This window comes from Plectropomus leopardus, chromosome 6 (assembly GCF_026936395.1).
Source record: "Plectropomus leopardus strain MGB_pleo_1.0 chromosome 6, ASM2693639v1, whole genome shotgun sequence".
Taxonomy (NCBI): Eukaryota; Metazoa; Chordata; class Actinopteri; order Perciformes; family Serranidae; genus Plectropomus; species Plectropomus leopardus.
The window spans coordinates 31242842-31258467 of NC_142181.1; the positions used below are offsets into that span (position 1 = coordinate 31242842).

Below are 15626 nucleotides of genomic sequence, written 5' to 3' on the forward strand. Positions count from 1 at the left end.
TATGTACTGTTGCATGGAGTATGCGTTATATGGAGTAGGACACATTACTTCTTCATAATACTGCTGTTGTTACTTTGCAATGTATGTAGTTTAACTATTAAGTTGTAACTGCATACAGTGTGGATTCAGACATTTTATTACTTAAATTAGCCTATGTATGCACTTCTTTATCATTGTTTTGTTCGTTTTTTCTATGATTATTTTGTTAAATCAGACAATTTTTATTCCTGTTATTACCATTCAACTAGTCAACAGTCACTTTAATGCACTGTCATCCTTCATTGCAGCATCTGTCCACTGTCATTCAGCTGTCAAGAGGGTGTCATCTGCTTGCGGCTCAGTTGATGTGACGTATCTTTTGCTGCACAGAGGATCGTGGGTCAGAATATCCAGAAAAAGCATGCTGGCGTGCATACTTCAAAATCTGTATGTCGTAGACCATCCTGGTAATTTTTACATACTGTATTTGACATTGTAGGTGTTGGGTCATACTAAATCTTTTTTTGGCATACTATATAGAATGGTAATAATGCAGAGAATGTAGTTCTTTGCAGTTACTATCCTTAGAGGTGGACGTGGTGGATGGTGGAAAAACACAAGTAACTATAGAAACTGTGGTAGTTACAGGGCTTAGATAAAAGTGGAAAGTGACCTGTTTGTCCTTGCTATAGTTTCATCAATGCGAGGAACCAAGAGTCTGTCTGTTTTCACTTTAATAAAGATGTTTGAGAACTGAACACTTTTTATCCCAAAATGTTGTCTTTATGAAGATGAGGATCTGGTTGTAAAACAAGCTTTCTATTCATTTAAGCTATAGCATTTTTTATGAATGGTGAAATTTAAACACGTTTGTTATAAGTTAAAGTGGAAGATACTGTATATTGTGAGTGCATTAAACAGCATTTTTAATTACACTCCTACATCCCACAATCTCTCTCCTCTGAACTTGCTAACATAAAATTGCAGAGGCAGTGAACTTTGACTGTCACCCAGCATCTACTGTTCCACCTTTTCTATGAGCTGTAACATTCTGAAAAAAAAACACTGGTGTGCTTCATTTTTTCCTGATCAGGATTCCTCCCAGAAGTCAAGCTGTGATTTACTGTCTTGTAAATATTTTAAAAGAAACAAGCGGCAGTTGGTGCAGTGTCTGCATGTCACGGGGAGCAACATTGCTGAACACACTGATGCACACTGCCATGGCAATGGGCACAGTTTTCTTTTTAAAGGAGGGGACAGAGCACAGACATAGCTTTGTGTACTACATGTCTGTTATATGTGTGTGTCAGAGAAGATATGTGCAGACCTATGGAGCTGAGAGTCATTCTGCACACAAGGTCACAGTGTTGCTGAATGCAGCAAACAGAGCAGAGCAGCTGTTATTGTGAGTGTCCTCCCTTATTCCATTCACACAGCCTTTGTCACAACACTTCCAATCTCCTCTCCTTTTCCTTCTCATATGCCAGTCTTTAACATCTCTGGCCTCTTTCCCTCTTTCTCTGTTATTTTTTTCTGTTTTGTGAATCCCCCTCTTCTTTTTTCTTCGTCTTGTCTTCCTGCTTTGTCGCTGTGAGCTTTTGATTAGCTATCTCCCTGCTTTCTTCTCCCTCCTCCCCTCCTTCTTCCCTGCTCCACTTCTCCAATCTGTTTCTCTCTTTTGCCCTCGCCTTTTCCCTCCACTCTCTGTTTCCCTCTGCCTCTCTTTCTTCTGCAGCCTCAATGTTCCTCTGTGTGAATAGCTGGGATGCTTTTGTAGAAGGTTTCCATAGTGACGGGCCATTTGAACAAGTTGTCATTCACGTCTGTTTTGCTGTAAGATAGAGAGAGGCCATGTTATCTCCCCCTGACACACAGGCAGACCTACGCCACTCAATCACCACACCCTGCAACCGGCGAGCTGCAACGCATCTTCCAGCTAGAACTTAATTACAAACACGTCTTGCTTCTGTTCATCTCCCTCCACTGAGCATGGGGACATTAGGGCGACGCTCTGCGAGATCAAGTTGCAGCTTAATCATAGTTTGTCTTGGCAACTGTTTGTCAGGTTCATTTCAAGATGGAACATGTAGAATATTAACACCAGTAAATAATTTACCCAAAACAGAATGAAATTTCACTTTGCAGTTAATATACAACCCTATTTCCATTTCCATTTACCCAGTCCAAGTACAAATTGTTAAAAAGGTAACTGCCAAAAAGGATTGGTAATTACTTTTATGTCTCTTCTTGCTCTTAAAAACAAAATACTATGATATGATACTATGATATGATACTATAAAATGATCAACTCCTTTTCCCTTCTGAATAATTTTTGTGGCTTGAGACTCTAAAGGAAATATAGGGCACAGCTGCATCAGTGGTATCTCCAGTGTTTTGCAATTTGGAACAGCCCAACATAGTCTCATTACCAAAGGCATGTTCAATCAAGCACAGGTTGAGCGGAAAGGATTACAAATAGGCTTACTGTCTGAACCAGGGCTGGCACTGGTGTGTCATGGCCACGCCATTGTCTTCCTTAGTGGGCGTTGGGTGCGCGGTAACAGTATTTTTCTGCTACCGTGTGACATCTCGGGGCAAAAATAACAGCAGACTTTCCTCTCCTGTCCGGCCCCGTCTGGCTATGAATGATGGGAGGTTAATGAGCCAAACAGAGGTGACTGCAAGTGAACAGAAACATTATGTTCAGTTTTCTGTGGAGCATCTCGCTGTCACCTCAAATTCTATCAAACACAAGACTCACACCAGAAGCTAACAAATTAAAATTGTGGTTTCCTTGAAGACATTAAGTAAATCATTTTTGCTCATTTTACATTTTGGAACTGTATGAAAATGTTTGATATGGAAACAAAGTACAATATTATTTAAAGAAATTGTTCTTTTTTTTAAGCACTGCACATTACCCCACAACTCACACTTTTTAAGGAAATAAACTGGTTCTAAACTGGCGAGTGATGTCTCTCTTAAAAGAGGAATCCCAAAGAGAGTTTACGCAGTACTGTAAATTTCACAGATTGAGGTTGCTTTCTTTAGGGGGACGTGAGAGTGACTGGACTCCACTGTTCCCAAAACTGTGGGAGCGGTGAGTCATAGGGCAATTCCAGAGTAGTTTCAGGACACTTCAAATGGTGAAGACAAAAGGCCATTTTCACTGAGACAGAGGAGCTCATTTGCATTGCAGTGAGGGGTTGCCCTTTTGATTCAGAATCTAGGAACATGACACCTTTTTCCTTTTTATTATTCTGTTTTTACTGTCTGCCCTTTGGAGGGTGGGAGGTGGTGGAGGTGTTTGGTCAGTAGGAAAATGTCACTGTGCCTCTGTCACTGAATGTCCTCCCCCCTCTCATCTGTTATGTGTGAGCTGTTTGTGTGGTGATGGTGTTAGTGGCTCAGGTCCCAGCTTTTCCATGGGCCTCATCTCTGGGAGGAATCATACCAATGTCACACAATCTCATTTGGCGTGTATGTGTTTATGGATATTGATAAATAGTTCAAGTAGCATTCAGTATTATAGGACTGTTATTGACCTCCATCACTAAGCAGGGAAGCATCTATGATGAGCTGTAGTGGACAGTGTTATCACAATACATACTGACAAGCATTTGCAATTTTAAACAATGCATTGATTGCAGATTAATCAATGAGTGAAATGACTGATGAAGTTAATTGTAGCGCTAAACTGTTCCATCAATAAATAGTGATTGTCACAAAGCTCTAACATCTCTTCCTAACAAACAGTGAGCAAACAAATTCTGGCAGATGGAGCGTGAAAAAATTGTCCAGATACTATGATTGACAACATTCAGGGAGTCTTATCGAGCCCTGATCAAGCCTAACACCTATTTCTAACTGGACGCGATGTGAACGAGCAAACATCAGATTGCTTTGTCAGATTTTGTTAGTCAGCCAACAGGCTAAACAATGTGTCGCTTGCTTGAAAAACTGCTCGCCCTGATTCTATTTTTGCAAAGCTTTGTGCACCTCAAACCTATTTTCGGAGCAACCGCAAATAGTTCTTTTTGCTTTGCTCAGGGCTTCATTTGCTCCCTGAATGCTGTGGTCACCGGAGGTCGCTTGCTCATTTTATGTTAGGAAGAGGTGTAACACATTTTGAGGTGCGCAAAGCTTTCTAAAAAAAGAGCCAGAGCAAGCATTGTTCGTTGACGCACAGAGTAGTTCAGGACATCTTCACTGGGAAAAACTGCTGTTTACTTATGCATGTCACATCCAGAAGTAGTGTGATACTGTCAGCTAGTGTAAACATCTTAACCAGGTTGTCTCATTCACGTTCAGCAATGAATAAGAACAACTTGTTTAGAGATTGAATGCTCATCAGTATATCAAATCACTCCTTGAATGTAGAGGTCCTCGAGTGTTTCGGTTATTAGTCTGTGCCACAATGGTCACAAAGTGAACCAAATGCAATGCTCTGTTTGACACATGGCAGCATGAATACCACTGGTGGGAAACAGCTCTTTTCTTTGCAGCAACATAGCTGCTTTCATCATGTCACGCCTGACACTGCAATCAATGCATCTATTCTTAAAGCTATTACATAAATGCTATAATAGAAGCTAATACAGAAATAAAAAACACTGTAATTGCTCCTCTCCACACATTAGCACAGCGCAGTAATCTGTAGTGAACACTTCTCCCTCATACACATCAACACCTTTTTTTGAAAGCAGTAAGAAAAGGAAATCATTGTTACTTTTTCCTTATATATTGTTCATACAGATCATGTACAGAAGTACATGTGTGTGTTTCTCACCACTGCCTATCTTGTTTAAGTATTAAGTCACCACAGGGAAGGATTAGGTGGATTAACGATGCCAGGCATTTCTCTGCACAGTCACATGGACACTAAGCATTCTGGGAACCCACGTGTCCTAAACGGTGCCTCATTCTGGAGCTGCTTTTATAAGGGCCAGACTGTTGGGATGGCTTCACCATACCTCTGCCAAAATTAGACTAGTTGCCACTGCTCAGTGAGGCCTACAAGCTTTGTAGACAAGTTGACAGTGGAGCTGCTTTTGTACGCAACGAGGGCAATTTACCAGAAACTATGTTTGTCAGAACTGTTAGCCAGGCAGAACCTCCTAACCTGTTCATTAGATTGTCACTAAGGAATTTTGTTTATAGTTTGTTTTGGCTATTTTATAGTCTCTGTGTTTGTGTTGGAGGATCATCACAAAGGCTCAACCCCCCAGTGTTTTGATCATTATGGCTCTAATTTATTTATTTCCCCTTTCCCACGTTCCTCTTGTAGTATGTCTTGAGTTCTCACCACTGCCGCCCTTAGTGGGTGACCTGAGACCACACACACACTCACATGCTTACACACACAAACACACAGATTGGATTAGCTTCTCAGGATCTTGCCCAGATGCTGTGTGGCAGGTCATGTAATAACTGACCTGTACCCATGCTGGAGGATTTTTTTCAATGGAGGGGGGAGGGCATTAGTTTTACTTCTTTTCTAGGCCTGCCTAATTAATCAAAATGTTTGTGAAATTGCAACATGGCAACATGGCAGAGATGCCAAATTATATTCCGCACATAAAGTAACAGCGTTGTTTGTTATAGACTCCAGCCCAGCAGGAGGTTTTCTGTTAAAATGAATTGCAAAAAAAAAAATCATTCCCACTAAAATCGCAACTCATTTTGCAATCGCAATATCTGCAAAATAATCGCAGTATTAATTTTGGGCATATTGTGTAGCCTTTTCAATGATTTCTGCTGCTGTCCGCATCCAATCAGCATAGTGGAAAAAACTAGGTCTGTTTTCGAAAAGACCGTTTTCTGTCTTTTATTCTCTTTTATTCTAAAAAAACTGCTTTCACATACTTGAAAAATTGCCTGAGTTACATAATCTGTCACAGTAAATGTAAAGCCTTAATTTGGTTTTGTCAGAGTTTCTCTGATTTATCGTTATTTTATAGCACCTGTGTTCAGCATTCTCATATGAATGCATCCATTTGCACTATGCTTACTGTCAGTCATCCACAGCAAGAAATTGAAGTCAGAGGGAAAAAAATCTTGCAAAAACTGAAACCTTTCTCTGATGTATGTATGTATGTATATATTTCTAATTATTTTTAAGATAGGTGTGACACTGTGGAGGTTCTATTACAACAATAAGAGCAAGTTAAATATACATATGCATGTATATATACATCGCAAAATGATTAATGTTGGAATATAGACGTGATATAGACAGTTAACAAGCTGTAACTCAAAAATAGCATCACTGGGTAATGCTTTCCAATGGAAATGAAGACATATTTACCTCCTGTCTGTGTGTGTGTGTGTGTGTGTGTGTGTGTGTGTGTGTGTGTGTGTGTGTGTGTGTGTGTGCGCACGCGTGTGCGTGTGGGTGCGCGAGTTGCTCATTAGAGATCCAGACTTATAAGGTATATTTATCTGTTACGAGGATAAAAAGGAGTGTTTGTTTGTGTGTGCATGAGATGTTCCATGCGTTTTTTCACAACTAGCGCTGTCGTGTCTTAGCTTGTTTTATGTGAAACTTGGCTGGGAACACAGAGCAGGCTAATAAAACATGTTTGTGTGCTGGAGGCAGACTGGGAAAGCAACGACAGACTAGTGTGTGTTTGCAGTAAAAAGTGAAAACCAGCTAAATGATCCTCAGCCTACACAGCTTTTGACAAGCGTCTGTGGTGGCAGGCCTGTCTCTCCTGCATTCACGCCGCCTCACGCCATTCTTTATTGCATTACAGTCTGCATTCATTTGAGAATAATATGTCAAGCTGGGACATAAGCCAATCAGCTCACATTCCCTGCTGCTGATGCTTATTTACCCTATTTGTCAGTGCTTTCCTGTCTCAGTGCCTCTCCCTTTTCCCAACTTCCACTCCCTCTCTCCCTCTTTTGTGTCTCCCTCTGACTTGCTAAACCTTCACATAGCAGCAGGTGTTCACACTTACACATGATATAACAGCTCACGATGAGTCAGTAATGAGAGATGGATGCTCGATGGCTTACTCTTGTTAGGTGTGGCGGCATATTTTTCCACTAAATGTGTGTTTGTGTGGGTATGTGCTGCATTCAAGACCAAAAACAGAGTTCTTCCAGTCTGTAAATTAAGAGAATCCAGAACAGTCAGCGGTAGATTTATATGGTAAAGCTTTAGATATTCCTATACAATAGGTACAGTGCAACATGAACAAGACAGTGGTTAATACATGATATAAGGGTCTCATGAGAGGACGCAATAATGAAAATAACCTTTGTCTCTGAAAACTAATGTTGTCTGCTGAATAAATCAATAATAAATTATGATTTTTTTGTATATTTTAATACAACATTCCAACATTTCCTTTTCCAGTAACATGTTAAAATATTTTTGATGACTCATCTTTTGATGTCAGATCTCAGTTAAATGTGATTACAGATCTTGGGGCAATCCAGTCAACCCTTCCCGTCATATAAGAACTTCAAACTTAATTAACGCTAGCAGCTGTATGAGTCTCAAGGTGTCCATCTGGATGCTGGTTTGCACCATTATCATGTTCATTTCATTAGCAGCTTTCTGCACTATATGCAAATAATATATATGTTGTGATTATTTTGACAAATATTCTGATTGCAACATTAGAATGGTAATTTTTGCACTTCATTTTTACAAAAAAAAGATTTTTGCTGGGGATATTTTTTGTTGTGACACATTTTACCTTTATCATAGAATTGCAGCTTCTGCAATTTGGATATTGTACTTAGCCATATTCCAGTTTTGATATTTCATTTAATATTTCATTTAATTGTCCTGCCCTACTTTCTGCACTAGAACTGCACTCAACCAACTAAACTAGAGGACAAGTAATCCTTGAGGACAGCCATCAGTGTCAACATTTCAGTGTACGTCTCTCCACTTTAAACTTTAAAATGAAGTCACACTTGGAATCAGGTCCTGCCCCGATCCTCTGTTACATGTGGAAACACAACAAACCGCGGAAGCAAATTAATGTCTAAGTTATTTCATGTGACCTTTAAGGAGAAGTTCAGTTACATCAAATCACAGTGGGAAGAAAAACAAGACTAAACTCTGATCCACAGACAACAGTGGCCTGTAGTTTCTATTAATTCACAGTCTCTTCTGAATCTAAGAGCAACTTCTGTTTCTTTAAATTTTACATTTCTTTACATTTTCTTCTGATTCCATTTCGCCTTCGCTGGCCGACAGAACATATCGGTCTGAGATGATGTAAAAAATTGTGACTATGACACTTGAGTTGTGTGCTTGACTCTTCTTGAAATAAATTTCAGCATCATGGCTGTCCAAAACTGAGTCACGACCTAGTAAAAACTGAAACTGTTTGAAGATGAGACCAAAATTCTCAACATGTTGTCTCAAAAGCAAAGATGATCTTTTCTAGCCAGAGTCTGTGTCAAGGATGTCACAGCCAGCAGAACTGACAGTCCAGTCTGTTTTCCTGAGGTCAGTCAGCCTGGTTGAGGTATTGCAGGTGATGAGACTGGGACCACAGAGGGGACAAATTCCTTCTTCTGCCTTGCTGTCCCCCCTCAAGCCTTCTGTGTCTTTGCTGCTCCCTATGGCGTTTGTCTTTGTGCTAAGTCTGACCCCGAGCAGCTCTTTTCTTAAGTACTAAACAGGCATGTGACTGCAGATTTAAAGCAGTGGTATAAACCGCCTCCTCTGTGCTTCCACTGCAATTGTTGCACGTGAAGAATTCAAGACACACTGAGACGTTATCTCTTTAGTGGAGGCAAAGGGGCCAAGAGAGGGCCAGAACACTTGTTTTTCCACAGCCACAGAGTCTAGTTGTGGTCAGGCTGTCACTAACTCCCTTGTCTTCCTCCCTTACGTGCTTCTCTGCGTCTCCCATTTCCTCCCCACCTCTCTGCTTCTCATACACACCGAGCCAATCTCACAAAGGAATGAGAGGGAGAAGAGCAAACAAGCCTGTGGTAGCGCAGAGAGGGAGCACAAAGACATGGAGATGGAGGAATGAGGGGAAATGAGGTTGAATCCGAGGCTGTGCCTCTAGGACCAATTCAGGGTAGTCCACTGTGTGTTTGCTTGCTTACGTGGATAAGCATGTGCCTGTGTGACTGTATGCATATTTGCTTGTGTATTTTATGATAGTGTGTTATGTGTGTTTGCGTGGTCACCAATGTGCTTGTGCGGCTGAATATATGTATGTGGCTGGAACTGTGTTCCGTTTATGTGTGTGTATGCATGCAGACTCAGCTCTGGCTGGCTCTGCAGCTCATCACACGCTACAGCCAACTGCTGATTACACAGCACTTGTTTTGTCCTCCCTCTACTCTGTTCTGCGCCTATTATCGGCCCGGGAGCCCGCGCAGAATTAGACGCAGAGCTTTGTCTAACACAGAGTTACTCAAGTTTCCCTCTTCAGATGTTTTCTCCTTGGCTTTGCGCTGCAGAGGACACCTTCGTTGATGTCTCCTCAAGGCTGCAAACCAGTGGTGTAGTGGAAGTTGATGGGGTGGGTGCACTAGTAGGTAGATGGGAAGGATCAAGGAGGAAGTGCGTTTAATCTTTATATATTCCAATAGCTTTTCTGCTAATACAGGGAAACTCAATTTGCGTTTCTTGGGGCCCATTTTTGCTAAATGATACGAGACCTGGAGTCAGTCATAGCAGCCCCATACCTGTTTCTAGGATTTTGGGACATTTCTAGGATTTTGAGACATTTCTAGGATTTTAGGGCATTTCTAGAATTTTAGGATGTTTTTAGGATTTTAGGATGTTTTTGGCATTTTAGGACATTTCTAGGATTTCAGAATATTAGGGGGCTTGGCTAGGACCTCTTTTGGGGGTGTGGGAGATCCTCTACTTTCTTTCTTTTTTTTTTTAAACAAGTTTTATTTTGATGCTGTTTTATGCATTCTGACACCTTATGTATACTAAAAATACAAAAACAATTCTCAGTGTGAATCACTGTGTTTTTATTGTGAATTAGAAAATGGTTGGGGGGGGGCACCAGGCACCCTGTCAGGGTCCTGGTTTGGCCCACCAGCTGTAAGTTGAGAATTACTGGGTTAATAGTTGGGTATACTGTAAACAGCCAGGAAAAGCGGTGGTTGTTCTCCATATATCTGTGTATACCCTTCAATACACTGCTGAGAACCCAGTGAATGGTCAGACATTTGAGTCCAACACTCGTCTTTCGTTCCCTTGATCTCTCTCCGGGGCTGATGCCTGTTTATTCAGTTCAATGACATTATGACAATCAAGAGGGGATCAGTTCCATTCCACTTCTTGTCTGGAAGCTCCCTGGTGTGTGTTTCATGATGGTTTGGCATGCAGCATTACATCGCCTCACTGATTCATTAGTGTTTCCTGTGCTGTGACAACCCTAGCATCAGGCGAGTGTTAGCAAGCCATGACCTATTGTCTCAATGAGGAACTGATCAGTTGACTAATGCTCGCACTACTCAGTGCCCTTTGAAAGGTATTCAAGTGAAAGCTGATTACACTGTAGTTTTAGACAGTTGGGGTCCATTTTTTATAGTGATGTTACGTTATTTGAGTGAAGAACAGGAAGACTGGGCGTTGCCACTTCCTGCTTGCAGAACCAACTGCAGGGTTTAGGAAATGATGACAGGAAGGACAGCACAGGGGAAAGATAGCAGATTTCCTTTCATGTTCAAAGGGTTAGGAGGTAAACAAGATAGGGAAATCTGGTAGGAAATCACAGAATCTTTTCTTTCTTTATATTTTGTTGTTCATATTTGACTGCAGAGAACACACATAATACATGAGGAACCATCAGTGTTTACCTAGACAGATAAATGATCTATCCTTTTGTGGAAAGACTTTGGTCCCAGGATGCCTGGATGAACAGAGCTCTGCCCACAAGTAGAAATGTCCTGTTTTGTGAGGCATGGTGGACGGCAAGGTTGTTGTTTTTTTCTTCTCTCCTGCTCTCTGTGTGCAGCCTCCCAGTCACTCAATGGGCACCAGAGCAAAAAACCTTGTGCACAAATCCAATCAAACCCCTACTCGTTTAACAATCCACCTAGCCAAACATTCCCGAGGTGCATTTAATTTGTCTCCCGTCTGAGCCCCTCTGCTCTCTCAGCACTGCAGCTTTGAATCACAGTGGCAGCCAAGCGTTGACAGGCAGCTCTGAAGTTGCTCCATCACATCTACTACAGTTATCCATTGCAGTACATAAGCTGTGTTCAGACTCCTGTGTAAGGCTCGTAACAAGGTTTATGAGAAAAGCGAGTGGGGCAGACAGTGTTTCAAGTGAATTCAGCCACAATACTCCCCATTCTTTATAGGCTTAATAATGATTGACTGCATTAACCCCCATTTCTCTCTCTCTCTCACTTCGTATTTCTACAGGCGCTGGCAGCCAATGCAGGCACAGGGTTTGCCGTGGCAGAGCCACAGGTGGCGATGTTCTGTGGAAAGCTCAACATGCATGTCAACATTCAGACCGGCCGCTGGGAACCCGACCCATCTGGAAGCAAGAGCTGCGTAGGAACCAAAGAGGGTGTGCTGCAGTACTGCCAGGAGGTGAGTCACTGCAACACAGACACATCTCTCATCCTCATGATATCAGTCTCAGAGCAATGGGGAAATTGAAGAACCAGTTAGAAAAGGGCAGAGACAAAGTGGGTTGTCATCATAGATACAACCAATAAAATGACTTTAGGGTTAGCTGAGGGCGGAGGTCCTCATCCATGCATAAATTTTACTCAGCACCAAGTTTAATAGAGAGACTAGATAGGCAAAAGATAAAAAGAAGAAGAAACCATCATAACATTCTCTCTGACCTACACGCTGCTTTCTATTGTTTTTGACCCATCTGTGACACAACAGGAAAAACAAAAATGAAAGGCATACTCCACAGCTGCAGAGCCCTGTATATGGCTCTGGTCTACTGGCAATGGGATAGGAGTCTATCGCCTATTTTTAACTGATTTTCTGTGTTTAAAAACCCACATGCATGTGCTAATTTGGTTGGAAAATAGGTATTAGATGTAAAAAGTGGCACATAACTAATGTTCAGTTTGATTGCTCCCCTTTTCAAGATAACCACGCTAATATAGTCTGTTCAAACCAGAGTCATCACACAGGAAGTGTTGTAGATTTACTATGAATTTACCTAAAGAATAATTTGGGAAGTGCACTTATTTGCTGTCTTGTCAACGCTCAGATGAGAAACCACTTTCATGCCTGTATTTTTGTAATGCCTCCATGCAGAAGCTGAAAAAGTTAATGCCTCCCAACGCAGCAAAAGTGTATTTCATTCTTAACATTAAGGGGAACTCCTAAAAAATAAGACAAGTAGAATTGATTGAAAACAAAAGATTATGGTTTATTTTGTATGTCACCACATGAATCATATTCACACAATTTTAGGTATGCTAGATATAACCTGTAAATTGTTGAACTTGAGAGGTCTGGTAGGCAGATTTTATTATATATTAGTTAAGCTAGCTGTTCCCTTTTATCAGTTTTTGTGCTAAGACACTGGTGGTAGCTTCAGATTTAACTGGCTACTAAGGTAGAAAAAGTCTGTTTTCATTTCACTGCAGTTTGTCATATCAGAGGCTATTGAGCTGTTCCTGAAAGACAGACATTATTTACTGTATAGTGGGTGGCATTTAAATCAGCAGACCCTGTGACTGTCATTTTCTCTAGCTGTCTCTACAATTAGGGACAGATTTTTCCATGACATGGATATTCTGGCTCTTATTTACTTGTTCCTACCACTGCATCTCCTAACCCAAGAGGCTGCTGGTATTACTGTCATGCTTTATTATGCAGCTGTCCAAGAAAAATGCAGGGCTGTACATTTTCAAGCAGCCTTCCCCAAAAGCTTCAGTTGCATTTATTGATGACATTTTGATGGCATTTGGGGAAAGTGTGAATTGCATGCTCTTTCATGGTTCAGTAGATGGTATCTAGAGAGTAAAAAGCATGGATTAAAGGATCCCATTGAAGCTCCACTTACGGCACCCTCTCTCTCTCTCTCTCTCTCTCTCTCTCTCTCTCTCTCTCGCACACACACACACACACACACACACACACACACACACACACACACACACTCATACACACACAAACGAAATATCTATCTCATTATTTAGTATGTGCTCTCTGCTTCTTTCAACAGATGTATCCCGAGCTCCAAATAACAAATGTGGTGGAAGCCAACCAGCCAATTCGTATTGAGAACTGGTGCAAGAAGGAGAAGAAGGTGTGCAAAGGGCACGCCCACATTGTGGTGCCTTACAAATGCTTAGGTAAGCTTGTACACTAGTAAGTAGTTCAAGGTCTGGGGGAAACCACTTTGAGGGCTTTAAACGAATGTTAGGTGTACTCCTTTCCCGCCTCTTCTATATGGGTCCTTTATTTAATGTAGTGGTGGAAGAGATTATAATACATTTTAGCTATAGGCTGAGTTGACATGGACCAATACTGGAGTCTGATTCAGTTGACTAATCCTGGCCTTGAGCTGCAGATTGAGCAGATCCAGGCTGGTTGGGAGCTAATGTCTCTCAGAAAAGATGGCTAAGAGGGGTGGGGGGGCTATTATTGCTGGGGAGGCTTGTTGAGCAATAAAGCACAATCTTATTTCCCCTCTCAGACAGTGGCCATAAACTCACACAGACACACAGGGTCAGCAAGAGGGAGGTCTGTGAGGAGGCCTGCTTTATTACTCCCTATTTCTCCATTCGCCTATGCCATCATACACACCTCTCTCCCTCTTTTGTCTCCCGCAGCATCACTGTAATCAGCAGTGGCAACATGGCTGTATTCTGGTTTATTAAATGTCAGATACAGCCTCGGACTTAGCAGGCCACATTTCTCTCAGCTCCCTAACTTACAAAAACAGCAAACTCCTGCTGCCTCTGAGGATTGCAATAACACAGAAATACAGTTCTGAAACAAGACTCCTCTCTGTACTTGTCCAGCTATGTCAGGAAGGAAAAAGCATCTTCCTCTATGCTGCAAACACTTCCCGGCACCCTTCCTCTGTCCAAGAGCCTCTTGCTGATTGAGTTGTGCCGCTTTCCGGGATGAAAAAGCCATTAGCAGTTGCATTGGACTGTGAAATGGGCTACCATTCAAGAGCATTTTTGGCAAACGCAGGGAGGAGGCTTTTGGGAAATTCATGGGACAGCAAACACCACAACTGGAGTGGCTACTCTGTGGGTGAGACAGGAATACAAATGAGAGAGGTTCACATGCAGAATCCATCTCCAAAATACCCCCAGTTTGCTCTCATCTTAAATCTTAAAGCTGTTTCCCCGTGACTACCTGCCACACCTGAGAGCCTCTGTCCTCCTGTCTTCACTGTTGCATCTCTCAACAAGCCAACCGACCTCTCATTATGATTCAGCAGCAATGCCATTTAATTAAAACAATCCCACTACCTCTTCTGGAATAATTAAATAGCTTCATTGCTTGTTCTAGCACATTTTTTTGTCATCACTGTTAAAGGTCTACGCACTCGTGCCTCATCAAATTACAAAGGCCTCCTCTGCTGCTCTGCTGGGTTGCAAATGAGGAGCCTGAACAGAGAAAGCAGAGAAGACAGATGGAGAAGGAGAGATAAACATAAGGTGTTGGCGAGAAGGAGGCTATTGAGAGGGTTTCTGCTTAATTATGTAATGGAGCATGTTAGGGGCTTAATTGGAGAGCTCTGATCATATGCCACGAGCCACGGCATGCCTTTGCCACCTCACCGCGCCGCACCTCTCCAGCCCAGTATTTGTCAGGCCTCTCTATCATATTAAGTGCAATGAAGAGTTCTTTTGCATTATTCATTATTTGTGATGTTCACATATTGTTGGACATCAAAGATTCTGCCTTAAACTCTTTAGTGTACATTAATTATAGTAGAATCAAAAAGAAATGAAATAGACCAAAGAGAGGTGGGCTATAGCTTGAAGGATGTGATTAAAAGGGCCAGACTAGCACCCATGTCAAGTTAATAGGTTTATATGAATAATGCAAGCGCAAAGGAAGGAGCTCACTGTGAAAAGAGAGAGGTGGGTTATGCTGTATCCCATCTCTTCATGCAAAGGCTCAGTCACAGAGCCACAATCCCTCCATGTTTCCTGTCCCCAAACAATGGCTCTGCAAATGAATGTGATTTTTGTTCCATGGCACTGTAATCCCTGCAGCATGATGTCTTTGTGAAACAGCAGAGGATTATTTTAGAGACTTTTTATTATTATGTCTGGAATGGTGAGTACAGTGAGTGGTAGATGTGTGACTGCGGTGTTGGTTAGTGTGCATGGCGGAGTATCTGTTACACAAAGATTAAATTGTGGGGAAAAAATTGCTGGGACAACACAGACTGCACTAACATCTTACTCAAAAAGAACATGCATGCAAAGAAAGCATGTTATGGGTAAATATCGATATTTCAAAAGGCAAATGTACATTTATATTCTGTCGCAATGCAACTTTTTTGAACTTCTATTGGTAGCTATCAGCAATAAATCCATTAATTTCAGGCATAGTGAGTTTTATATTTAGCCCTTATCTTAACCTTTGAGCTACCTCATCGACTTCTCAGGAGTATTTCAATCCTTTGAGACCTGGATCTACATCAGTTTTCTTGTGCTACATTCAGATACAATTACAAACTGTTCAA

The 15626-nt window shown here is 41.6% G+C and overlaps 1 protein-coding gene across 5 annotated transcripts in view; it reads left to right on the top strand.

Moving 5' to 3' along the window:
• The window catches only part of aplp2 (amyloid beta precursor like protein 2), a 62305-nt gene that overhangs the window by 18567 nt on the left and 28112 nt on the right, over nucleotides 1-15626 (top strand). For all 5 annotated transcript variants that reach the window (XM_088079207.1, XM_088079209.1, XM_042486058.2 and 2 more), the window contains exons 2-3: nucleotides 11354-11527; nucleotides 13134-13263. In XM_088079207.1, the coding sequence (XP_087935333.1) occupies nucleotides 11354-11527; nucleotides 13134-13263 (304 nt within the window). The remainder of the gene's footprint in view (nucleotides 1-11353; nucleotides 11528-13133; nucleotides 13264-15626) is intronic.